The sequence below is a fragment of the Nomascus leucogenys genome, chromosome 19, assembly GCF_006542625.1.
Source record: "Nomascus leucogenys isolate Asia chromosome 19, Asia_NLE_v1, whole genome shotgun sequence".
Lineage (NCBI taxonomy): Eukaryota > Metazoa > Chordata > Mammalia > Primates > Hylobatidae > Nomascus > Nomascus leucogenys.
The window spans coordinates 61,040,124-61,066,556 of NC_044399.1; the positions used below are offsets into that span (position 1 = coordinate 61,040,124).

The window sequence follows — 26,433 nt, forward strand, 5'->3', positions numbered from 1 at the left end:
GGTGGCACACCACCTGTAATCCCAGCTACTTGGGAGGCTGAGGCAGGAGAATCGCTTGAACCTGGGTGGCAGAGGTTGCAGTGAGCTGAGATTACGCCACTGGCACTCCAGCCTGGGTGACAGAGTGGGACTCTGTCTACAAATATATATATAAAATTATATATATACAAAATATATAAAATATATATTTTATATATATATAATATATATTTTATATATATATATATATATATAACTGTGAAGATGGGGAGTGGCTGAATATGTGTAAAGCATGCAGAGTAGTGCCCGGTCCAGGGTAGATCCTAATAACTGTGGGCTTTTCAGATTTTTATCACACAGAGCAAGCCCAGTGCTCCCTGAAATTCAGACCTTAAATTTACAAACAGAGAGATATGCAATCCTCCCTTTAAATATCCCCTCTGACATAGTTCCAGACCTTTCTATACTCTGAAAACTCTTCTCTGAACATGTTCGAGTTTGTCAGTGGCCTGCTTAAAATGTGGTGAACAAAATCGATCTATTCCTTATGTGACCTGAAATGTGAACAATACCTGGGACCATATCTGCCAGCCCTTTTGTCCCCTGTGTCCCAGGCACCACACTCCCCTTATCTCTGTGGCTTTCTGTCTTCCTTCTACTTTTGCAACTGATTTTCTAAACCAAAGCATGGCATTTTATATTCAACCTCAATAAATGTAATCTTCTTAATTCCAGCCAGTTTAAAGCTGCAGAAAACTCATTTTTTTTTTAATCCTACATATTAACTATTCCTCAGAACTCTAAGCTTTGGGAAACTTTAAACTTTTTTTTTTTTTTTAATCCCTTATCATCCTCGACTGACTGAGAGACACAGAAATCTCACTTCAGGTTGACACTAATCATTCAGAGATAGCCCGTTGAACTATCACTTAACTGCATAAAGGTACCAATATTCAAACCATATTTCCCCATACTGCCTTCATGTAGGCACCGTCAGATGGCTCCACGAAAGCCAGATATATTACATCTACTCCTATTTCCTTATCTACCAGCCTGGCTGCCCTGTTCAAAGAAGGAAATGAGCTTAGTTTAATCGGCTTCATTCTTAGTGTACTCATGCTGGCTTGTAGAGCTCACTACTGTATGCATATCGTTTGTCATGATAAACTTCCACAGGAAAAAATCATAACAATTTGGAGTGGTCAGGGGAAATACCGTTACAGTTAATAGAATATTCTGCTGAAAAAAAAAAAGCTAACTAAAAAAGTTTGTATATTGTCACATCAATAAATATTCTCCTAAAATGTACTAGCTCATACTCCTGCCTTCATCTTTCCTTAGTGAACTACCACCTGGGATCTTCGTTCTCAGCATTGATTCTAATGTATAGATCTCTAGATATAGAAAGAATAAAAACAGGTGAAATCTGCACCCACCTGAGGTACCCTTGTGTGTGTTTTTACATTCCTGTTATATACTACATTTGTATCATCTCTTTTCATGAAAAAAAGAAATATTGATGCAATGGTGTATGGCTTCCATCAATAGTATCAATTCTTTAAAAAATTTATCGGTATCCCTTATTGTGCTAGTATTATTTTTGATCAAGATAATACAAAGACAAAAATTTGATAGATTTTAAAATCTATCATTCTGAGAAAAGCCTTTGAAGTTTACGTGCTTCCAGACAAATTTATATATATTTTTTACATTAAAAAAGTGAAACTGTCACAATGTGGATAATAGGAGGTATCGAAAAAAAGAATTCACCATGATTCCATCCTCTAAAAAATAATTAACATCATTGTTTTTCTATTTCTGTCTGATTTTTGAGATTAAGGATAACTGGGTCAGAGGGTGTAAGCGTTTTTCATGACTCTTGGTAGAATCTGCCAAAATGCTTTCCAAAAAGCCTGTAATGCCACTAGCATGTATAAAAGTACCAATTTCACTAAACTTTTACCGACTTTAGATGGCACATCATGGTTAATTCTAATTTGCATTTTTATTAACACCAAGACTAACGATGTTTCTACACGGCTGTTCACTTATTTCTTATCTCTGTCTTTCCTTTGCCAGGTCACTTATTGGGACATTAATGATTTTCTTATGATTTGTGCTAATTACTATATTTATCTGCTAATTATTTTTATATATTATACATTTATTAATTTTATAAGGAGAGTTACTCTTTGCCTAAGATATCTGCTTCAATTATTTCTTCAATTACTTTTTTAACTCAAAATACTTTTTATTTAGTCAAATGCATTTCAATTTTCCTTGGCCTTTTTTTCTTATTGTGTCTGACTTTCAAAGTCAGTGGTGTGCCAAAACAATTACAAAATAAATGCAAATCAGGTGCTGACATCATTTGGCCACACTTGGTTATAAATTTGTGACCCATGTGATTATCATCAAAAATGAGAATATAATTTTAAAACTCCCACAGAGAACTCGGCAACATCTTATACTCACCCTGTAGTATCATAACCTCTGACTAGCATTTGTGTTACATAAAGAGCTTTAAATTTGGTTTTCCCTTCTCCCCTGTTCCTTCATCAGTTTACTTAGAGGAACTGACATTTTTCTTATTTTTCTTAGTGCTTCTAATATTGTTTTTAATCCAAAATTACCTCAATTATACTTTGTAACTATAGCATAATAAAAAGTAACATTCATTGCCCTTCCTTAATATTTTTATTTACATTTGATTATTACCTCTGTTTCCCTCTTACCACCCCTTCCTCCCCAATTCCAGCCTCCAATTCTTCATCTAGTTTTCTAAACCTAGTTTCTGAAACCAGTTTCCAAGCAACTTCCTCCCATTACTAAAGTTGTGGAAAATATCCTCCATGGCTCTTTAGATAAAAGTGTATTTCGGGAGAAATACATATTTTTAATTTAGCATGTGTCAGAATGACTTTCAGTTGCCATCACATATTAATCAGAAATCAACTACTTCATTTTTATATGAAATCATTTTTTAAAAGAAAAGAATCTGATAGAATAACTCCATTGCACTGGCTTTTGCAGTTAGAAAGCCTGAAGTTACCCATACTTTGGCACTGTTGAAAATGATCTGTCAGCTCTATCATCTATCTTCTCTTTTAGGCTTTTCATTTATTGGTCATTTTTTACATTGAATATAAATTGTCTGAATTTACTTTCTATTTCATTAATCCAAATTTATTATCCACTTAAAATATTATAGAATATAATATAGACCAGGCATGGTGGCTCATGCCTGTAATCCCAGCACTTTGGGAGGCTAAGGCAGGAGGATTGCTCAAGCCCCGGAGTTCAAGGTTGCAGTGAGCCATGATCATGCCACTGCACTCCTGCCTGGGAGACAGAGCAAGACCCCATCTCTAAGAAAAAATATATATAATATAAATGCTCCAAAATATTTTTTCCACTTTATTGTTTCTTAGCATTCATAATTTTAATGTTTTACTTATCCAAGTAATGCATAACATGCTCATTATGAAATTTGAAGTAAAAAAGTTTTATTTAGAGCATACAGTGAAAGTCTCAATTCATCATAACCCTAGCCCATAATCCCAGGCCAATTCCATAGTCACGTATAATCTTACAGAATTTTTTCACTGAATTTACATATCTAACTTTGAGACACGTATGTTTTAATTTTACATCAACGGGATCATAATATACAAAGTGTTCTAAGAAGTGCTTCATTCCCCTCACCAATATGTCTTAGAAATCTGCATATGTTGGCACCTTCAGATTTATATCAATCTTTTTAATAAGTATATAGTATTCCACAGTAGGTATTTAGCATTATTTATTTATTTATTTATTTTTGAGACAGAGTCTCACTCTGTCACCCAGGCTGGAGTGCAGTGGCGTGATTTCGGCTCACTGCAGACTCCACCTCCCAGGTTCACACCATTCTCGAGTAGCTGGGACCACAGGCACCTGCCACCACGCCCGGCTACATTTTGCATTTTTAGTAGAGACAGGGTTTCGCCGTGTTAGCCAGGATGGTCTTGATCTCCTGACCTCGTGATCTGCCTGCCTCGGCCTCCCAAAGTGCTGGGATTACAGGCATGAGCCACCGCGCCTGGCCAGCATAATTTATTTAATCATTCATTTTATTCATAACTTTTTTCAATATTACAAATAATCCTCCCGAAACATATGTGAACATGCATCTTTTTGCACATGTGTAAGTATTTCTATAGGATAGGTTCTAAGAAATAAAATTTTGGGATTAAAATCTATATGAATTAGTTTTTTGGAAAAACAGAACATATATATCCTATATATGAATATGTATATATAGTGTACATATTCATATGTGCATATGTGTCTGCATACATGCACACATGATTTTTAAAAATAAAATGGTAAAGATCATCTTCTAATAAAAAGTAACAGGTCCTTGCCCCATCCCACTCCTGTATTGGTGGCAACTCTTTTAAAACATGTCTGTGCTCCTTTCTCTGGTGATTACTTCCCTACCTCTACAAAATATGCTACATAGCTCTTTATTAATTTACCAAAGCTAGACATTCCTTATAGGCCTTCTACTAGGACAAATGGGGATTTAGCTCATTTACGCTCCCTTGCTCCTCTCTCCCACTCCTGTCACCATTTTACTAGTTACTCCACTCCTCTCAGTTCCTCCAGTGGTCAACCCTGTAATTAGGAATATACTAAAGCCTCTATGTTTTGTTTCATGATACGGGCAGCTGCTCAAATCCACACTTCATGATAATACCTCAGTGCTCTCACCCTTCCCCTCCCAGCCCCTCCATCCCTTTCTTCCGCTTCCATACCTACACCATCTTAACCTTTACTGTTACAATAGCAATGCTGGTGATATGGTTTGGCTGTGTCCCCACCCAAATCTCACCTTGAATTGTAATAATCCCCATGTGTGAAGGGTGGGACCAGGTGGAGATAATTAAATCATGGGGGCAGTTTCCCCCGTACTGTACTCATGGTAGTAAATAAGTCTCATGAGATCCAATGGTTTTATAAATGGGAGTTCTCCTGCACAAGCTCTCTTGCCTGCCACCATATAAAAGGTGATTTTGCTTCTCCTTTGCCTTCTGCCATGATTGTGAGGCCCCCTCAGCCATGTGGAACTGTGAGTCCATTAAACCTCTTTCCTTTATAAATTACCCAGTCTCTGGTATGTCTTTATTAGCAGCGTGAGAACAGACTAATACAGTTGGTAACATCTATGTCCTGTTCTGTAACCCTAAGCTAGTTTTTAAAGTTGAAAACAATAAATGTCATCTAATTATTGTGTCTATGTACATATTGTTCAATGATGAATATTTTGTCTGCTAAGACTACATTTCCTTTTTTACTGGTCCAGTGTCATAATGCCTGTGCTGCTTGATGAAGAATGTGCCTTTAAAATCCAGTTCCAGCATTTCCTACGTTTTTACATTTTCTAAGTTTGCAATCGTAGTCAGCATGGTAAATTGTTTTATGCTAACCCCATTTGATGGTCTTCTCTGTGATGCTCCTTCCCAGGCGGAGGATTACACCAGGGAGGCCATGTTTGCTTTGGCCAATAAAATGTGAGTAAACTTACTTCTGAGTCAATTTTAGAAGCCAGCAAATGCTCAAAGTATTTCCTTTTCCATTTCCCATAGCAATGTTCCAGATAGTTCATTCTAAAAACTGGACTCAAGATGACATGACATGGGGCAGAGCTGCAGTCAATCCTCAAAGGACACGTGACATAAGTATGAAATAAGCCTTTTTTGTTCTAAGCCATTGAGGTTTAGGATCATGTTTACCAAAGCAAAACCAAGCTAAAAATTAATAGTAATCTTAAGTATTCTGGGAATAAGCAGAAACACATTTTTAAAAGAAGAAAATAAAACTTTGTATTACTAAGTAAGAGGCAGAGCACTGAGGACAAAATCTCAACTCCTTACACATCCTGGTCCTAACCTCCCTCTTCCCCTGCATCTCCCATAGCAGAAACCTTTCTCCCCATACTGTGGCTAACCTGGTCTCTATCATCATTTATCTTCCTTGAACACTTCCAGCTTGCCCTCTTCTTAGGATCTTTGAAAGTGCTGTTCCCTCAGACTGGAATACTATTCCTCCAGAGCTTATGGCTGGCTCCTTCCTAGTTTTCAGAACTCAGCACAAATGTCAGGGAAACCCTGATCAGTTATTCAAGGCTAGTAATCCCCTTCCCACCCTCCACCTAGCAAAGGCTGTAAAGGTATTATCTTTTCTTCTTCATAAGTCACTCTTCAGGCTGGGCATGGTGGCTCACACCTGTAATCACAGCATTTTGGGAGGCTGAGGTGGGCAGATCACCTGAGTTCATGAGTGATCTGGTCATTTAAAAGTGTACGGCACCTCCTCACTTCTCTCTTTCTCTCTCTCTCTCTCTCTCACTGGTTCATTTGCTGGCTCCTGCTTTTGCCATGTAAGGTGCCTGCTTCCGCTTCCTTCTGCCATGATTGGGAGCTTCCTGAGGCCTCTCCAGAAACAGAGGCCATATGCTTTCTATACAACCTGCTGTGAGCCAATCAAACCTCTTTTCTTATAAACTACCCAGTCTCATCAATTACAATCAATGTTTCAATCAAACATTCAGATTAAACTGTCAGAATAAACTTCAGTGGAGTGTTAAAATTCTGTTTACAGATTTTATTGAAACAAACATTATTTTAAATATAATGGTAATAACAGCTCTTAGTAATATTTTCATTATGCAGATATTTTGTGATAGTGATTTTTAAAAGATAAATTATATATGTATTTTAAAAATCTAATGGCAGCATCAAAATGAAAGACCAACCTGTTGTTCATACCGCTGTCTGATGTCCTCCAGTTGCCATAAAAACTCCTTTGATTGTTTCTCACGAAGAGATTTGGATTTAGTTAGATCTGCCTCCACTTTTTCCATCTACAAAATTTAAAAATCAAATATTAATTTTTAAAACAAACAATTGTGTTCCATGTTTTTGTAATTTGCCCATTTGTTTAAATGACAGATTTTAAACACATCACCAATAATAATGATAAATTTAAAGGTATTAAAATAATGAAACATTTATCAATTCATTTTAATACATTTTAATTATTTAAGGAGGGAAATTAAAATTGGTATATAATTGACTAAATTCTAAAATTAAAACAATAATGTAGTGAAAATATAATTTAGGACATTCTAATATTTATTCAACAAAATTTAATTAAGCCCTTGGTATGTGCTGAATGAGATAAAGTATTTCCAAATCATATCTCTGATAAGAGACTTATATCTTGAATATATAAAGAACTCTTATAGCCCAATAATAAATGGATAATTAAACTCAATTTTAAAATAGGCAAAGAGCCTGAATATATATTTCTCCAAAAAGATATACAAAAGGCCAAAAAGCATATGAAAAGATGTTCAACATCACTGTCTTTAAGCAACTATGAATTAAAACAAGAATGACATATCACTTCATGCCCAAAGAATAGCAATAATAAAAAAAGACAAATAGTAACAAGTATTGGTGAAGATGTAGAGAAGTCAGAACCTTCAACACTGCTGCTGGGAATATAAAATGGTATAGACATGCTGGAAGACAGTCTGTCAGACAATCCCTCAAAACGTTAAATAGAGTTACCATGTGTCCTAGTAGTTCCACTCCAAGGTAAAAAATGAGAACATACATCCACACAAAACTTGGTATACAAATGTTTATAGTAGCATTATTTATAACATCCAAAAAGAGGAAACCACCTAAATATCCATCAGTTGATAAATGAATAAACAAAATGTGGTATATTCTTACAGTAGAATATTATTCAACCATAAAAAGGAAAGAAGTATTAATACATGTACTTTGGGAGGCTGAGGCAGGAGGATTGCTTGAGCCCAGGAGTCTGAGACCAGTGTAGGCAACACAGTGAGACTGTGTCTCTACGAAAAAGAAAAAAATTAGCCGAGCACAGTGGCACGGTCCTATAGTCTTAGCTGTTCGAGAGGCTAAAGCAGCAGGATCGCTTAAGCCCCAGAGGTTGCAGCTGCAGTAAGCCATGACTGCACCACTGCGTTCCAGCCTGGGAAAAAGAGTAAGATCCTGTCCCGAAAAAAAATAATAATAATTAAAAATAGAAAAAAAACTAACACATGTTATAACATGGATGAGCCTTGACAGCATTAAGCTAAGTGTCACAACAGACCACATACTGTTGGATTCCATTTATATTAAATTTCCAGAATAGGCAAATCCATGGAAACAGAAAACAGATTAGTGGTTGCCTAGGGTGAGATGGCGATCTGGGATGGTAACTGCTAAAGTGTATGGTATTTCTTTGGGGGAAGATGAACATTTTCTAAAATTGATTGTGATGATGGTTACATAACATCCTGAATACATTTTTTAAAACCACTGAATCGTACACATGAGTGAATTGTTGGTATGTGAATTTTATCTCAACAAAGCTGTTATTAAAAAAGAAAACGGAAAAAGGAAAAGTCAAAGATTCCACCACACCCATGAGGCCTCACATAATCCAATCCCAGTGACCTCTCATAGCTCATCTCTACTGCTCTATCCCACTACCACCACCACAGTCCACCTATCTGCTGCCCAGGCCTATAATGTGTCAGAAGTGCTCTCACCTTGTGGGCAGAAGGTTCTGCCTGATATTCACACAGCTTCTTTCTCAAAATATTGAGGCTTTGTTTAGCATCACCTTTGTACTGAGACCTCTTAGACCACTCAATTTTAAATTCTACATTGCAATTCCCCAGCTCCTAAGTCCACCTAGTTCCCCTATCCCTGCTTTGCTACCCTTTTGTTCCACAGGATATATCACCTTCAGATTCACTATATAATCTACATCTTCATTAGGGCTGTTTATAATGTCTCTCTCCCCCAGTGTAACGTCACCCCATGTTCACTATCATCAGTGAAATAGTATCAACCATTTATCACAGTGCCTGGCACATACAGGGAATCAATAAATACTAATCAAATGAAAACAAAGATTGCACAGTGTACCCAACTTGGTTCAAGACTTGCTGAATTTACAATTTCCAACATTTAGTTCCAAATTCTTTAAAACACACACAAAATAAATAAAAGCATGTTGGATCTAACTTTTTCTATCACTTTGTCCACGTTATGATCAGATGCAATGAGAAAGAGATGTTCTTACAGTCATGAAAAAGCTCTCCATGTCAACAACATGAAAATGGTGCCTTTTATTCAAAGCAATGCAGTATTTTATTTGTCTTTAAACCCCTGCACATTTGGGTATAACTTAAGACAATATTTTTTGTCTGAGGCAATTACCAGTTAACGTGGCAACCATTCTACCACTGGCTACTTTATATTACTTATTATTCTGCTTCACTGGTATGTGGAACTACTTCTACTCTGTTCAGCCTGCACACAATGCCTTCTTTCAGGTTACCTTTTGGTAAGCACTAAGATTAGTTAAGACACGAATATTGGAGGAAATGAACTATGAAAAATGCTTCTTTCACAGTTTTTCACAATATATTTGAAAAAAACATTTCAATGCGTTTATTCAGACATGATTAGACTTTAAGGTTCTAGGAACAAAGATGTTCAGTGAAAGGCAACCAATTTCACTGCATGAGAACAAAATGCATATTACCACCCACTACTGTGTCTAACACCACATTCCAGTTTCTGGTTCTTACATTGAAGTTTGAACACCCTCTAGATTATAGCATGATATTAGCACCCAAGTATTTCTTTGTAAATACCAAGGATTGCAATCCCAAAAATATTAAGTCATCAAAGTAAAATTCAATTAGAGTTCTAAGATTACTGATTCATAGATAATTAGTATTGTAATCAAGAATAAATTTAAGGAATGATTAAAGGAAGCACAGTCAAGCACACTTTGGTTTTTTGTTTCTAACTCAAGACTTTGGTTTCAAGGCTCTCTCTCTTTCAATGCTTTTCATATTGGACCTCAAGTGAGAGGCTCCTTAATTTGTCCTCAGCAATCCAGACTCCAGTACCCTTGACATTTTCCAAGCAAGCCATGGCTGTTCTTGACTCTAGGGCCTTTTGTCCATCATACTATTGGTAGGTCCTTTCATTTTTTTTTTCATCCAGTCAGTCTTTTCAAAGTTGACTCAAGTTTTCCTTCTTCTCTAAGGTGTTCTTTAATCCCACTAACTGAATAAATGCCTTCCTTCTCTCTATGCTCTAGGACTTAACATCTTTATTCTCCTAGCACATTGTGTATTTCTCTATAAAATGGAAATGTTTCAAATGTGTAAGCTTTGTTTAGTAATGCAGATAATGAGCCCACAAATAAAAGAACTATGACAAGTCTTTCTTTTGTATATTTACTAAATAGCTGCCATGGTATGCAAAGTAAAGATGTATTAAATTCTTAAGGATGAGGAGATGGGACATCAGCAAGATGGTGGAATAAAAGTTCCCCAGCTCCAGTCTATCTCATAGAAATCCAACTAGCAACCATTCACAGACAAGAAAACCTTTGTGAATATTCCAGAACATGGGAGTGAGGCTAAGACATGCTCTTGGATCACAGAACTGACAAAAGTCGCATTACAAAAATAATAGAAATGGTTTCACGTTGACTGTATCGTCCCTCCAACAAACCACCATAGTGCCACACAGAGAGGATTCCCCTGGGCCCATGGTTTCTACAGTGGGAAAGAGATCTGGAGGTGAACATCCAGCTTTCCCAGCATTCCAAGATGCTTGGCAGGAGGCCCACTTCTGCCTTGCCTTAAAAGGAACATTAGGAGTATTAGCAGGGCTAGAATATCTGAGATCAGCTAGAAACAAAGAAGGGAAAATGGAGCTCACAGCAACCTCTGCATTATGGCCAGTGGAGGCACCCAACCAGAGAGACCAACAAATAGCATCACTGAGCAGGAAGCACAGTTGACAGATCTGCCAAGCTCAAGTCCCTAGCCAGATTTGCCACTCAGCCTCAGAGCTTGGCATACTTCCCCAGGCTGAGAGGCATGCCCAGATCCCTGCATATCTGCAGAGCAGAGCATGTAGTCCAATCCAATCTTAGCAGTGATTGCCCCTGTCTAGTGTTGGAGCCCAGCCTGAGGTGCAGGCAGGGAGCCAAGCCCAAAACTATACATAACTGTGGGCATAGCATCTGGCTTTGCCCATCTGAGTGTCTGGCTGAGCAGCAATCCCAGAGACCTTGCCAGCATTGGAGTCTGAACTTCAGCCCTGTCCAACTACAGATTTCGAACCTGAGTACCACCATGCCAGGGAACCCAGCCTGCAACCCTGCCTAATCAGAGGTTATCACAGAGCCCAGCCAGCAGCTGTGCTTGATTGTGCAGCCTAGCCAATGGTCTCACTGGACTGTGAAGCAAAACCAGGAGCCACACCTGACTTCATAGAACAGGCAGCAGCCCCTCGTAACTAAAGAACCCAATAGCAAAATCTGCTTGCTCATGGTCACTATCAGCTGGCCCATCCAGAATCTTAGGCTAGACTAAATATTGAAAGTGTCCATCCCCACCAAAGGACATCTGCAAAGGCCAAAAGAGGAAGCCAACTCATCAAACACACAGACACCAAGGTAAGGACACAAAGATTACAAAAAAAAATCAAGGAAATATACACCACAAAAAAAAAACTAAGAGAGAAAGCTCCAGCAGTGAACCCTAAAAATATGAAGGTCTATAAAATGACTGACAATTCAGAATAATCCTTCTAAGAAGATCACAGATGTATTAGTTTGTTCTTGCATTGCTATAAAGCCCTGAGAGTGGATAATTTATAAAGAAAAAGATGTTTAATTGGCTCACAGTTCAACAGGCTGTACAGGAAGTATGATGTTACCATCTGCTCAGCTTCTAGAGAGGCCTCAAGAAACTTATAATCATGGCAGAAGGCAAAGGGGGAGCAGGTGCATCACATGGCTAGAGCAGGAGCAAGAGAGAGAGAGTGACGGCGAAGGTGCAACACACTTTTAACAACCAGGTCTCGTCACTTTCATGAGAACAGCACCAAGGGGATGACGCTAAATCATTCATGAGAACCCACCCCCATGATTCAATCACCTCCCACCAGGCCCCAACTCCAAGACTGGGAATTACAATTTGAAATGAAATTTGGTTTGGGACACAGATCTAAACCATATCAATAGAATTATAAGAAAATATGGATAGAAAAGTAAATAAAACTTGAAAAACAATATACAGTCAAAATAATTAGTTTGACAAAGGAACAGAAATTATTTTTAAAAACAGAAATCCTAGAGATAAAGAATACAGTAACTAAACTGAAAAATTTTATTAAAAGCTTGAACATCAGGCTCAAACAAATAGAAGAAAGAATCAGTGAGTTCAAAGACAGGACATTTAAAATTATCGAGTCACAGGAGCAAAAAGTAAAAAGAATAAAGAAGGCTTATGAAAATTATGGGACACCATCAAGAGACCTAACTTTCACATAATAGGAGATCCAAAGGAGAAGAGAGAGAGAAATGCCCCCCAAAAAACATATTTAAGAAAATAATGGCTAAAAGCTTCCCAAATCTAGAAAAACATGTCAATATCCAGGTACAGAAGATTCAGAGGTTACAATCGAATTCAACCCAAAGACAGTTCACCGAGACACATCATAATCAATTATCAAAAATCAAAAACAAAGAAAGAATTCTGAAAACCAAAAGAGAGAAGATACATATCACATACAAGGGAGTTGCAACATGGCTATCAGCAGATTTCTCAGCAGAAATCCTGCAAGCCAGGAGACAGTGGGAAGATATATATTCAAAGTACTGAAGGAAAAAAGCTGCCAATCAAGAATACTCTACCTGGCAAAGTTATCCTTCAGAAATAAGAGAGAAGTAAAATCTTCCCTCACCTCCATCTTCCCCCCAAAATGAGGGAGGTCATCACCATGAGCCTTGCCTTACAGGAATTATGAAAAGGAGTTATTTAAGCTGAGAAACAGTCACTTTCATATGTTAATAACATAAAACATAGGAAAGTAAAAAACTCAATGGTATAAGTAATACATAGTCATATTCAGAATACTTTAATGCTGTAAATATGGTGTGTAAAGCAATTTTGTCTCTAGTATGATGGTTAAAAAATAAAACTTTAAAAAGCAACTATAACTGCAATAAATTGTTAAGGGAGGCCAGGTGTGGTGACTCATGTCTGTAATCCCAGCACTTTGGGAGGCTGAGGCGGGCAGACCACTTGAGCTCAGGAGTTCAAGACCAGCCTGGGCAACATAGTAAGACCCCATCTCTACTAAAAATACAAAAATTACATGGGCACAGTTGTGTGTGCCTGTAGTCCCAGCTACTCGGGAGGCTGAGGCATGAGAATTGCTTCAACCTGGGAGGCAGAGGTTGCAGTGAGCTGAGATTACACCAATGCACTACAACCTGGCTGACAGACCAAGGCTCTGTCTCAAAAAAATAATTGTTAAAGGATACAAATTATAAAAAGCTGTAAATTGTAAAATCAAAAACATAAAATTAAGGGAGAATAAAAGTGTACAGTTTTTATATGCAATAAAGTTATTATCATCTTGAAGTAGCCTGTTATAAGTAGAAGATGTTTTCTGTAAGTCTCATGGTAACCACAAAGTAAAAATCTATAGTAGTTGCACAAAACATAAAAAGAAAGGATTCAAAGCATATTACTACAGAAAATCATCAAACTGCAAAGAAAGATAGCAAGTGAAGAAGAAAAAAAGAACAAAGAATCTACAAAACAACCAGAAAATAGATTACAAAATGGGAAGTACCGAATCCTTACCTATCAATAATTACTTTGAATATAAATGAACTAAATTCTCCAATCAAAAGACAAAAAGTAACTGGATAAAAAAACAAAACTCAACTACATGTTTCCTACAAGAGACTCACATCATGTTTATGGACACAAATAGACTAAAAGTGAAGGGATAGAAAAGATATTTCATGCAAATAGAAATGAAAAGAGAGCAAGGGTAGATATATTTAAATTGGATAAAATAGAGTACATTAGTCCATTCTCACACTGCTATCAAGACATACCTGAGACTGGGCAATTTATAAAGGAAAGACATTTAATTGACTCACAGTTCAGCATGGCTGGGGAGGCCTCAGGAAATTTACAATCATGGTAGACGGCAAAGGGGAAGCAAGGCACCTCCTTCACAGGGCAAAGGACAGAGTGAGTACAAGCAAGGGAAATGCCAGATGCTTATAAAACCATCAGATCTCATGAGACTCACTCACTATCAAGAGAACTGCATGGGGGAAACCACCTCCATGATCCAATTAACTCTACCTGGTCCCACCCTTCATATGTGGGGATTATGGGGATTACAATTTGAGGTGAGATTTGGATGGGGACACAGAGCCAAACCATATCATAGAATTTAAGTCAAAACTGTAAAATGAGAAACAGAAGGTCATAATATAGTGATAAGGGGCTCCACTCCTCAAGAAGATATAACAATTATAAATATATACGTACCCAATATAACGGCACCTAAATATATAAAGCAAATATTCATAGATATGAAGGAAGAGATTGACTGTAATACAATAACAGGAGAGAACTTCAATACTACACTCTCAGCAGTAGACAGATCATCCACAGAGAACATCGACAAGGAAACATCAGATTTAAACTACACTTTAGAGCAAATGTACCTAAAAGACATATGCTCAGCATTCCATCCAACAGCAACAGAATACACTTAACGTCTCAAGTACACATGAAACATTCTGCAGAACTATGTTAGGCTACAAAACAAGTCTTAACAAATTTAAGAGGATTTAAATAATATAAAGTGTCTTTTTCAATCACAATGGTATGAAATTAAAAATCAATTAACAGGAGAAACCTTGGAAAATTCACAAACATGTGAAAATAAACAACATAATCCTGAACAACCAGTAAGTCAAAAAAATCAAAAGAAAATTTTTAAAAAAAACTTGAGACAAACAAAAATGGGACACAGGATGCCAAAACTTATGGGATATAGCAAAAGGAGTTCTACAAGGGAAATTAATGGCAAAAAAAACCTGTATCAATTTTTTTAAAAAAAGAAAGACAAACCTCAAATCAACAACCTCATGTTATACCTCAGAACTAAAAATAGGAAAAATGAACTAAGCCTAAAGTTAGGAGAAGGAAGGAAGTCATAAAGATCAGAGCAGAAAAAAATGAAATAGAAACTAGAAAAACAATAAAAAAGATCAATGAAACTACGAGTTGGTTTTTCAAAAAAATAAAATTTACAAAACATTAGCTAGGCTAAGAAAAAAAGAGAAGACTCAAATAAATATCAGAAATGAAAGGGCAGACTTTAAAACCAATAATATAGAAACACAAAAACAAGGGAGAATTACAAACCACTATACACCAACAAATTGTATAGCCGAGGAAACAGATGATTTCCTACACATGTAGAACCTACCACGACTGAGTCATGAAGAAATAGAAAATCTGAACAGATCAGCAATAACTAAGGAGACTGAATCATTAGCAAGAAACTTCTCAACAAAGAGAAGCTCAGGACATGATGAAAAAGAGAAGCTTCTCAACAGAAGCTCACTGCTGAATTCTACCAAACATAAGAAGAACTAATATCAATCCTGCTCAAACTCTTCCCAAAAAACTGAAGTAGAGGGAATATTTCCAAACTCATATCATAAGGCCAGTGTTACCCTGATACCAAAAACACACAAAGACACAAGGAAAGAACATTACAGGCCAATATCCCTAATGAACACAGATGCAAAAATCTTCAATAAAATACTAGCAAAAAAACCCAAAAACCCTGAATTCAACAACACTTTAAAATGATCAGCTAACCATGACTGAGAGGAATTTATCCCTTGGATGCAAGGGTGTTTCAACATGTGCAAATCAATAAATGTTAAACAACACATTAATAAAATGAAGAATAAAAACCACATGATTATCTCAATAGATGCAAAAAAATCATTTGCCAAAATTCAACATCACTTCATAATAAAAATTCTGGACAAATTAAGTATAGAAAAAAACGTACCACAACATAATAAACAACATGTATGACAAGCCCACAGGTAAAATCCTACTCAATGGCGAAAAGCTGAAAGCTTTTCTTCTAAGATTTGGAATTAGACAAGGATGTCCACACTTATTTTCAACATAGTAGTGGAAGTCCTAGCCAGAGTAATTTGGCAAGATAATGGGGAAAAAAGGCATCCTAGTAGGAAAGGAAGAAGTAGAATTGTCTCTGTATGCTGATGACATAATCTATATACAAAAAACCCTAAGGATTCCACACACAAAAAAAATAAAACTGAACTGATAAATGAATTCAGTAGAGTTGAATAAAATCAACATTCAAAAATCATCTGTTTCTATACAGGAGTAACAAACTATTCAAAAAAGATTTTTTTATTTTTGAGACAAAGTCTAGCTCTGTTGCCCAGGCTGGAGTGCAATGGCAAGATCTCGGCTCACTACAACCTCTGCCTCCCAGGTTCAAGCAATTCTCCTGCCTCAGCCTCCTGAGTAGCTGGGATCACAGGTGCTTGCCACCCTGCCCAGCTAATTTTTGTATTTTTTGTAGAGATGGGGTTTCACCATGTTGGTCAGACTGGTCTGGAACTCCTGACCTCAGCTGATTCACCTGCCTCAGCCTCCCAAAGTGTTGAGATTATAGGTGTGAGCTACCACTCCCAGCCCCAAAAAAGAAAATTTTAAGAATCTTATTTATAATAGCAATAAAAATAAAATAATTAGTATTCATTTATCCAAAGAGGCAAGAGATGTATACACTGAAAACTATAAAAGACCGATGAAAGAAATTAAGGAAAACATGAGTAGAAAGATATCCTGTGTTCTCGGATCAGAAGAATTAATAGTGTTAAAATGCCCATACTACCCAAAGCAATCTACAGATTCAAGCAATTCCTATCAAAATGCCAATGTCATTTCTCACAGAAATAGAAAAACCAATCCGAAAATTTGTATGGAACCATAGAAGACTCCAAAAAGCCAAAGCAATCTTGAGCAATAAATAACAACAACAAAGCTGGAGGCATCACACTACCTGACATCAAAATATACTAAAAAACTACATTAATCAAAACAGCATGGTATTGGCACAAGAGCTGATACAGTAGCCAGAGGAACAGGATAGAGTTCAGAAATAAACATCCATTTATAGACAACTGATTTCAATAAAGGTGTCAAAATCACACAATAGGAGAAAGGATGGTCTCTTCAATAAATGGTATTGAGAAAAGTGGCTATTCACATACAGAAAAAAATGAAATTGGGTTTTTATCATACACCATATAAAAAATATACTCAAAATGGATTAAAGACTTAAATATAAAAGTTGAAGCTATAAAACTAGTAGAAAATACAGGGAGAAAGCTTCCTGACATCAGTCTTAGCAAAGATTTCTTGGATATGACAATAAAAGCACAGGCAACAAAGGCAAACACAGACAAATGGAATTACATGAAACTAAAATGTTTCTGCACAGGAAACTAAACAATCAATAAAGTAAAAAAAAATCTAGAGAATGAAAGAAAATATCTGCAAACCATGCATGTTATAAGGGATTGATATTCAAAATATATTAAGAACACAAATAACTCAATAGCAAGAAAAATAAACTGATTAAAAAACAGGCAAAGGACCTAACCAGATATTTCTCAAAATAAGACATAAAAATGGCCAACAAGTTGATGGAACAAAATGCTCTCAACATCACTAATTAGGGAAATGCCAGTTCAAACTATATCACTTCACAACTGTTAGAATGGTTTTCATCAAAAAGATGAAAGTTAACAAGTGCTGCTGAGGATGTGGAGAAACGGGAACCCTTGTACACTGCTGGTGAGGATGTAAATTAGTATAACCACTACAGAAAATGTATGGAATTTCCTCAAAAAACTAAAAATAGAACTACCATTTTTTGATCCAGCAGTCCCACTGCTCAGCATAACTCAAAGGAATTGAAATCCAAATTTCAAAGAGATAGATACACTCCCATGTTCATTGCAGCATTATTCACAATAGACAAAATAGGGAATCAACCTACATATCCACTGAAGGATAAAAGGATAAAGAAAATGTGGCATGTATATACCTTGGAATACTATTCAGCCTTTAAAAATAAGGAAATTCTGTCATTTGTGACAACATGGATAAACCTGGAGGACATTGTTTTAAGTTAAATAAGTCAGGCACAGAAAGACAAAATGGCATGATCTCACTTACAGGTAGAATCTAAAAAAGTCAAACTCAGAAATAGAGAGTACAATGGTAGTTAGGAGAGGCTGGGCGAGAGTAGGAAAAGGGAATTAGGGAGATACTGTTCAAAGGGTACAAAGTTTCACTTAGACAAGAAGAATACTTTCTAGTGATCAACTGCAGAGCATAGTGACTATAGTTAATAATATATATTTCAAAATTGGTAAGAGAGTATATTTCAAATAGTCACCACAAAAAACAAGTAAATGAGGTTATGGCTTTGTTAATTAGCTTGTTTTAATCATCTACATTGTGTGTGTGTATGCATTTTGTTATATATATCAAAACATCACATTGTATCTCATAAATATATACAACTATGATTTGTCAATTAAAAATATAAAAAATTAAAATTAAAATTATTTGGGGTCAAAAAACTCTTTAAAGGATGAAATGGTAAGCAAAAGTGATACAGGAACTAAACAGAAGATAAATCAAGGATGGTAGGCCTGATATATTTAGTATTTTTAAGACAAATCTACATATAAAATTGTTTTTTGTTTCTTTTACTTCGGGCAAGTTGAAATATTAAAAATAAATAATAAACATTAAAATATTTAAAATGTTAAACATTTAAGTACTTAAAATAGAAGAATTGCATGTACTCAAAGTTGGTAAAAATAGATTACCTTCTATCTAAATAATTTAAAACACATTAAAAGGCTTTTGTACCAAAACATTTAAAAAAATCCAAAGTAAATAACAACTGATATTATAACAAAACAAAATACATGTTATTTTAGGTGATACTGACCAATAATGCCAGACCCCATTCCATTCTCTTTTCACAATTTAAAATTCAAAAATCGTCTTATAAAACACTTTGTAGAAAAACACAGCGTTCTCAGTTGCCATAGATACACAACATTCTGCTTCATCATGCATCATTCCATATTCCATTCGACTTCAAGTAAAAAGAAATATATAAAGGAAACTCCTTCATTGTGTAGCTCAGGCTTCAAGAGAACCTAAGATTAAAACCTAGTGGCCAAAAAAGGTACAGAAAAGGGCTTGAGTACATTTTTGTGGCTGTTTAGTGTTCAAAGATAATAAAGTGTTTTGTTTTGTTTTTTGTTTGTTTTTTTTTTTAGACAATGTCTCGCTCTGTGGCCCAGGCTGGAGTGCAGTGGCACAATCTCAACTCACTGCAACCTCTGATTCCCAGTTAAAGCGATTCTCCTGCCTCCTGTCTTCCGAGTAGCTGGGATTACAGACAAGTGTGAGCCACCGCACCCGGCTTGAAGTGTATTAGATTTTCCTGATATGGTGCTTCAAGAATTACTTGTTGGTATATGTAAGAGAAAGCCCACGTATCCATAGCTTTAAAGAGGGGTCCCCAACCCCCGGGGCCATGGACTGGTACTGGTCCTTGGCCTGTTAGGAACCCTGCATACAGCAGGAGGTGAGTGGCAGGGTGAGTGAGTATTACCACCTAAGCTCTGCGTCCTGTCAGATCAGTGTTGGCATTAGATTCTCATAGGAGCCTGAACCCTATTGTGAACTGTGCATGCGAGGGATCTAGGTTGTACACTCCTTATGAGAATCTAATGCTTGATGATCTGAGGTAGAACAGTTTCATCCCCAAACCATCCTTCAGGTCCATGGAAAAGCTGTCTTCCAGAAAACTAGTACCTAGTGCCAAAAAGGTTGGGTACTGCTGGTTTAAATAGTATAGGTGCTTATTTTTTTTTCCCTTTATGTAACAAAAAGTTCAGAAGTAGTCTGCTACATTTGCAGCTCAAACATGTCAGGGCAACTGCAATTCAACCTTCTAGCAGTTGCAAAATGGTTTCTGTAGCTTTGCATATCTGGAAAAGGAAGGGTAAAGGGTGAAGGGTAAAGACTGAAGGGCAAAGGGTAAGTATCAGGTGAGTTGAATCCCCTTTTAGGGGGCTTTCCTGCAAGTTCCTGCTGATAGCAAATTAATTATCCTATTTGCATCTCAACTCACTTGAACTACATTAAATGTCCATCTCCATCTACCAGGTAAGAGTATAGTTTTAAAACTGTGTCTCATGTTGCCCTAAATAAAATCAAGGTTCTATTACTAAGAGAGTAGGAATGTATATTGGATGAGCACCTGGCAGTCTCCATCAGTTACAGTCATAATAAGTCATTACTCTTTCTCCAGTAAAGTACTATTGTGTTATTATATTCTAAGTAATTTGACATATACAATTCATATTAAACAATTATGCAGTTGTATATAAGTATACAATTCAAAATATATGTTGTTGTATTTAATACCTATTTAAGGTGTAAGAAATAATCCTTCAAATATTTTCATATGTAGCTAGATACATACATAGATATGAATAGATAGGCAGGCTGGCAGATAGATATAAATGGCAGAAAGATAAATATTTATTTCTGTGCCTGGCTAAAGAACCAATTGGAACTAATGTTCTCAACAAAGAAAATCAATGACCATGTTAACTGATGATATCTGTAGTTCATTTGTGAAAGACAATCATTAATTGATACAAGAAAGACAACATGTCTTATATGTATGTTAGTGTGGATGAAGAAAGGTATGAAATAGGAGAGATAGGAAATGTAGAAATATTTCTAGACATTTAACTACATTACTAACACCATAAAAGTTTAAAAGTTTACCTAGACAAAATAACAAGCCTAACACATCTATTTGTCTGAAAAGGATTTTATTTCTCCTTCGCTTATGAAGCTTAGTTGCCCGATAAGAAATTCTGGGTTGGAAATTCTTTTCTTTAAGAATGTTGAATATTGGCCTCCAATCTCTTCTGGCTTGTAGGGTTTCTGCTGAGAGGTCTGCTGTTAGTCTGATGGGCTTCCCTTTATAGGTGACCTGGCCTTTCTCTCTGACTGCCCTTAACATTTTTCCCTTCATTTCTACCTTGGAGAATGCCATGATTATGGTCTTGGGGTTGGTCTTCTCATGGAGTACGTTACTGGGGTTCTCTGAATTTCCTGAATTTCAATGCTGGCCTGTCTTGTTATGTTGGGGAAGTTCTCCTGGATGATAACCTGAAGTGTGTTTTCCAACTTGATTCCATTCTCCCTGTCTTTTTCAGGTACACCAATCAGTCATAAGTTTGGTCTTTTTACATAATCCCATAGTTCTCGGAGGTGTTGTTCATTTATTTTCATTCTTTTTTCTCTAATCTTTTCTGCCTGTCTTCTTTCAGCAAGACAGTCTTCAAGCTATGAAATTCTTTTCCCGGTCTACTTAGCTATTGAGACTTGTCGTTGCACTGTGAAGTTCTATGCAGCCATAAAAAGCAATGAGATCATGTCTTTACAGGGACATGGATGGAGCTGGAAGCCATTATCCTCAGCAAACTAACACAGGAACAGAAAACCAAACACTGCATGTTCTCACTTGTAAATGGGAGCTGAACAAAGAGAACACATGGACACAGGGAGGGGAGAGCATCAGGATAAATAGCTAATGCATGTGGGGCTTAATACCTAAGTGATGGGTTGAAAGGTGCAGTAAACCACCATGGCACATGTTTACCTATGTCACACCTGCATGTCCTACACATGCAGGTGTGACATATCCCAGAATTAAAATAAAATCAAATTACATTTTTTAAAAATCCATTAATGAATTAACTATTCTTCCCTGCTGAAAGCACTGCCCCTTATTTCATTATTCTACTTTTAGATAATCAGCTTTCATATATCTTAAGAATCATATTTCTTTATTAATAAAAGAAAAGGAATAAAGTTAAATGGGTTATTATTACAGTTATTTTCATGAACATCATAATTGTTGCAGAATATCACTAACATTTTGGAAACACAGTTAAAGAAATTAAAACTTTATTTTTGTTTTTGTTTTTTGGAGAAAGGGTCTTGCTCTGTCGCTCAGGCTAGAGTGCAGTGGTGTGACCATGGCTCACTATAACCCCAAATTGCGGGCTCAAGTGATCATCTTACCTCAACCTCTGGAGTAACTGGGACCATAGGTGCATGCCATCTTGCCCAGATAATTTTTTAATTTTTTGTCAAGATACGGAGTCTCCCTCTGTTTCCCAGACTGACTCCTGGGCTCAAGTGATCATCTCACCTCAAAAGTTCTGGGTTAGCCGGGCGCGGTGGCTCACGCTTGTAATCCCAGCACTTTGGGAGGCCGAGGTGGGCGGATCACGAGGTCAGGAGATCGAGACCACAATGAAACCCCATCTCTACTAAAAATACAAAAAATTAGCCGGGTGTGGTGGCAGGGGCCTGTAGTCCCAGCTACTCGGAGAGGCTGAGGCAGGAGAATGGCGTGAACCCGGGAGGCGGAGCTTGCAGTGAGCCAAGATCGCACCACTGCACTCCAGCCTGGGTGACAGAGCGAAACTCCGTCTCAAAAAAAAAAAAAAAAAAAGTTCTGGGATTATAGGTATGAGTCACCATGCCTGGCCAAAACACTTTCTAACATATTAAAATAATAAATTACTTTTGGACAAGTATTAACATTCTAAAAAACTTTTTATTGAAATATAATAAAGCTAAAGAAAAAGGAACATGGATGATTTTCTCAAACTGAATACCTCCATGTAACTAGCACTCAGGTCAATAAACTGTATCTCAGAAGTCATTACCTCTCCATCCAAGAATAACTTGCATTCACTAATTTTGTTTGGTTCTGTTCTAACATAAATGGATTCATATAATAAAAACTTTGTGATCTTTGTGGCTGGTTTCGTTCAACTTTACATCTGTGAAATTCAAACATGTTATTATGGTAGATTCGTAGACTCTTCATTCACATTGCTGTATAGTATTCCGTTGTGTGACTAGACCACAGTTTACTTATCCATGTTACTTCTGATGGATTTGGGTATTTTCCAGTATTTTACTATTATAAATCATGCTGCTATTAATATTCTAGTACATGCCTTTTTGTCAAGTACATACATATTTCAGTAGGGCATATACGTAGGTGCAGAATAGCTGAGAATAAGGCACGCATATATTTAGTTTTCTTAGATATTGTCAAATAGTTTTCCAAAATGGTTGTACCCATTTATATTCATATTATGTACATCAGTTTCATTGTTCCACCATTCTTGTAAACACTTTTTATTTTCTGTTTCATTTAAGGCATTCCATTGGATGTGTAATAGTATAGCACTGTGGTTTTATTTTTGCGTTCCCCTGATGACTAAAGAAACTAAGCCCCTTTTTATTTATTTATTTCTTTTGAGATGAAGTCTTGCTCTTGTCCCCCAGGCTGGAGTGTAATGGTGTGATCTCGGCTCACTGCAACCTCTGCCTCCCGGGTTCAAGTGATTCTCCTGCCTCAGCCCTCCTGAGTAGCTGGGATTACAGGCGCCTGCCATCATGCCCAGCTAATTTTTGTATTTTTAGTAGAGATGGGGTTTCACCATGTTGGCCAGGCTGGTCTCGAACTCCTGACCTCAGGTGATCCGCCTGCCTCGGCCTCGCAAAGTGTTGGGATTACAGGCATGAGCCACCACACCCGGCCCTAAGCCCCTTTTTATATGTTAATTGGCCACTATGAAATCAACTTTTGTGAAATATCTGTTCAAGTATTTTACCCATTTGTCCATTTGAAGTCAGCCCTTATTGATTCGTAGTTCTTTATCTATTCTGGGTATGAGTCTTTTGTTCAACATATGAATTTCAATTATCTTCCCTAACCTGGAGTGCCTTTTCACCTTTGTACTGGCCTCTTTTGATGAATAGAAGTTCTTAATTTAAATGAAACCAAATTTTAAAATATTTTGTTTTTTATGCCTTTTTGTTTCCTATTTAGAAAATCTTTACCTTTTCCCAACTATCAAAAATGTTCCTACATCTTCTTTTGAAAATTTAATTGTTTTACCCTTCATTTGTATATTTACAATCCTTCTGGAGTTAATTTCATGAATGGGGTAAAATAAGGGGCAAGATTCTTTTTCCCCCATATGATTATCTACTTGATACTGCACCATTTATTGGTCATTTTTTTTCCCCATTGCACTGCTCTGGCTCCTTTTGACATGAATCAGACTGATCATATAGGTGTGGGTGTTTTTGGTCTTTCTTCTGTTCCACTGGTCATCTTGTGCCAATACCACACTGTATTAGTTACCATGGTTTAACAGTATCCTCAATATCTGATAATATAAGTTCCCCAATTGCATTCTTCTTCAAGACTGCCTTCACTTTGCATTTCATATACATCTTGAAATCAGCTTGAGAGTCCCCCTCTGTTCCCCTAAAATGGCCCTGTTAAGATTTTGATTTTTTAAAATTTTTATTTTTAAGATTTTGATTTTTATAATTATGGTGATTCCATACATTTGAGAACTGCCATTTTTATAACATGGAGACTTCAAATCCATACACATGATATATCCCTCAACTTATTCAGGTCTTCTTTAGTTTCTCTCAACAACACTTTCCAGTTTCAGAACAGAGACCTTGTGCATCTTTTGTTAGATTTATTCTTGGGTAAGTGATGCTTTTTGATATTATTATAAATGGCATCTTCTTCAAGTTTTATTTTGTATTTGTGCTGGTAGGTTGGAATAAAATGTATTTGTAAAATGTATTTGTATATTTGTATACAAAATTTATTTGTATATTTATTTATATTTAGTGACCTAAGTTCATTACCGATAACATTTTAACAAGTAAACATTTTAAGAAACTCGTAGTCACACAAAGATGTCACAATGCAGATAAGTGCATAACTCATTGGGCTACCTTAGATGACTCTCCTCCGTGCTCTCTTAATGACCTGTGAACTCCACTAGTTACACCATCTATTATAATCATACACCTTTATGCATTGGTCTATCACACAAGCCACAAACATGCCTATAAATAATCTGTGTATTCCCAGAATCTACAACAGTGGCTAGTAGAGAGCAGGTATTCATAAATTTTTTATGAATAAATGAAAGAAAAAATCCAGTCTGTTGAATCCTTTGACTGGCCAGTAAGTCAATAAAACAGTCCCTGTATTAAAAAATAACAATGTTACTATTTTCACAAATCAGCCAAGTGAAGACATAATGACATGTTTTCTAGACTAACATTCTCAATAGATGATTATTTTGCTTATTTTCTTTCTGCAAAAGAGATTAGTCACTGACGAATATTAGTAGGAAAAAGCTTCACTTACTATCCAATTAAGCACTTAAAGATACAAGTTTTAAGTGTTTTATTTTTTGTTTTTCAAAGCCAAATACTTATACACATTCTTTGGAATCTGTCATGTAGAATTCATTAATTATCATAATAGCATCTATTTAAACATTTAAAGGTATTCTAAAATTTTATCTCTGCTACCTAATCTTATTTAAAGACAATATTTAATAGAGACATTTCTCCATTATCATCAATAATTAACCGAGAGAAAATGCTTCTATTTATATTGGGTCTCTTATTATCATAAAAGTAGTCTTAAAAGGCTTATTTAAAATTACATGAGCTAATACAAGCCTAAAAGGACAATAAGACAAAGGTCCAAGTCATAATGAATGGTTTGTATGATGACTGGTTTTGTTCTCTATTTCTTATCCAATGACATATAATGACACAAACATATCCAGATAGCATTCTTGCTTCCTTGTAAGTTGAGAATTCTTTTCATTAATTCAGTAGCAATAATACAATGATGCACTGAAACTTAAAAATCTCTAAGAATGCAAGGAACTGACTAGCCAATTTCAGTTGTGCTAGAAGCCAGGATAAACCTCACTCATCAACAGCAGCGCTTTTCAAAACTTTGTTTTCATGACAAACCAGTGGGTTTTCCAGGTATAAAGTTAGCATCATATATCTAATGACTGTTAAAAAGAAAAGGAGTAGAATTTAAAGCCAGATATTTAGCAGCAAATCGCATTTAATAAGGATGTATTTTCAAGAGAAGAAAAATAAATTAGGAAAGTCAAGTGGCTAGTGGAAGCCCCAGGAGGAACTAGTTAGCTGACATTCATATTGTTGGTATACAAGATTTAAAAGATTTACTTTAATAGAATTGCTGCCAATACTTCAGAGAACATAGCTGTCTTTTTCAGTCACTTATGTGTTTCACAGAGAATAGGTAAATATAGAACACTATTTCTTTGAAAAATATGATTATATACATAGAAATAATTCTAACGATAATGCATTTTCACAATTAAAATATGTAAATTTTACACAATTAGTTGCTGAGAGCTAAACTTATAATAAATTTCACCATTTCAGTATAAATTAGATTA

At 36.2% G+C, this 26,433-nt stretch overlaps 1 protein-coding gene across 6 annotated transcripts in view; it reads right to left on the reverse strand.

Annotated features, from left to right (window-relative positions):
- Nucleotides 1-26,433, reverse strand: part of CEP112 (centrosomal protein 112) — a 556,849-nt gene that overhangs the window by 284,820 nt on the left and 245,596 nt on the right. For all 6 annotated transcript variants that reach the window (XM_030800677.1, XM_030800675.1, XM_030800674.1 and 3 more), the window contains one exon: nucleotides 6,779-6,886. In XM_030800677.1, the coding sequence (XP_030656537.1) occupies nucleotides 6,779-6,886 (108 nt within the window). The remainder of the gene's footprint in view (nucleotides 1-6,778; nucleotides 6,887-26,433) is intronic.